Source organism: Lucilia cuprina, chromosome X, assembly GCF_022045245.1.
Source record: "Lucilia cuprina isolate Lc7/37 chromosome X, ASM2204524v1, whole genome shotgun sequence".
Lineage (NCBI taxonomy): Eukaryota > Metazoa > Arthropoda > Insecta > Diptera > Calliphoridae > Lucilia > Lucilia cuprina.
Genome location: NC_060949.1, coordinates 479,971 through 481,527, shown reverse-complemented (window position 1 = coordinate 481,527; position 1,557 = coordinate 479,971). Strand labels below are relative to the sequence as shown.

Sequence of the window (1,557 nt, the reverse complement as noted above, 5' to 3'; positions counted from 1 at the left end):
ACATACATAAAACGGCGGCTGCATTTAAGCCGACTAAAGCCGAAAATTTTTTCGGCGGCGGCGGCTTTTTAAATTTATCGGCGGCTCGGCTTAGCCGGCTGTCAGCCGATCGGCGCAGGTCTCTGGCGAGGCCGACCATAATAATACCCTAAACCTGTTGCAAGAATAAAATGTGATTAAGTTTTCATAATAAAGCATTTAAGTTGAATTGTACCTTGATGAGTGTCACACAAAGGGACAGTGGTGAGATTTCAAATTTTAATCACCCAGTGGTTAAAAAGTACCACCGTGAGGCCACACGGCAGGTACTCACGTAAAACACTTCGACTTCATGCACCTTGCTCAGATATATTTAAGCCATTTATTGTTCAATGATATTGTGACATTTCATTGAAGGAGGCTTTTTATAGGGGCTTAGGTCAAATGAAGCCTTATAATTATAAAGTTCATGAAGGTCACAACGGCTAGTATGAAATTTTTTGCATGCTTTTGTCGAGATACAACTATATTAAATATAATAGGTTTGGTTGAGTATATTTCTAGTAAAACAAGAGTAAAATAAAAAATATTTTTGAAAAATTTTAAACATATTCTAAGAAAATTTTTCAAACAAATCACTACAGAACAATTTTTTTTATTAATTTTTACTTGATAAAAATATTCAAGCCAAAAATAGTAAAAGAGAAAAATATTTGATTTCAAAAACAAGTTTCTTACAAGACAAAATCTCTCTGCCAAATATTATTGGGCATTGGTTCCTATTAAAAATCTAACCTAAACTATAAATAATGTTGTTATTGCCTTTTCAGCCAAATTTCTCGATAATTTGATTATCTGTCAAAATCCAATGTTTCCATAACATAAATAACAGTGTTGTACTTTGATTTGAAAAGATCTTTTAAGCAGTTGGCGAACATTCCCAAGTAGTAATGTGAAAGATTTTATCGAAAGCTTGAGAAACATCTATGAATAGTGCTGAGCAATATTGCTTGCTCTAAAAGACTTTCCGAATAAGAGTAGTAATTCGATGTACCTGTTCATCTGAAACCAAACTGATGGTCAGGATTTCAAGCAATTACTTTTATAAAAGTTTTGAGAATATAAACAACAGGCTAATGGGACGTATGATGTTACTTGAGTGACATCATTCCCCGATTTTTTTATCATAACAATTTCAGATACTTTCCATGAGGTAGGAAAATATCCAATACGTAACATCGAAATAATTTTCAGTGCTGAATTAGACAGGTTACTTATCATCGTGGTAGTAATTTTATTCATATCTTATCCTGCCTATAGACCTTTAATTGTCGTCTTTACGGTAGAAAATCGGAATTTTATTGGGCGTGGATCCACATTATTTATGTAGTGATTGGCGAATGCTTCAAGTTTTACCGACGTATTTCTTGCCCATTGACCATTCTGGAGGCGTATGGGTGACACATATGCAATAGGGAATTGCATATGTTTGACAGCTTTCCAGAGACTATATTCTGTTTTCTTAGTAGGGTCTAAGATTTTAAGATAATTTCTCAAATTACATTCCTCATTATTTTT

The 1,557-nt window shown here is 33.7% G+C and overlaps 1 protein-coding gene across 1 annotated transcript in view; it reads left to right on the top strand.

The window, feature by feature from the left end:
- The first annotated feature begins 1,187 nt into the window (after positions 1–1,187).
- LOC124419509 (procathepsin L) overlaps positions 1,188–1,557 on the top strand; it is a 1,119-nt gene continuing 749 nt past the window's right edge. Inside the window, exon 1 of the mRNA XM_046949290.1 lies at positions 1,188–1,192. Coding sequence (XP_046805246.1) covers positions 1,188–1,192 — 5 coding nt within the window. The remainder of the gene's footprint in view (positions 1,193–1,557) is intronic.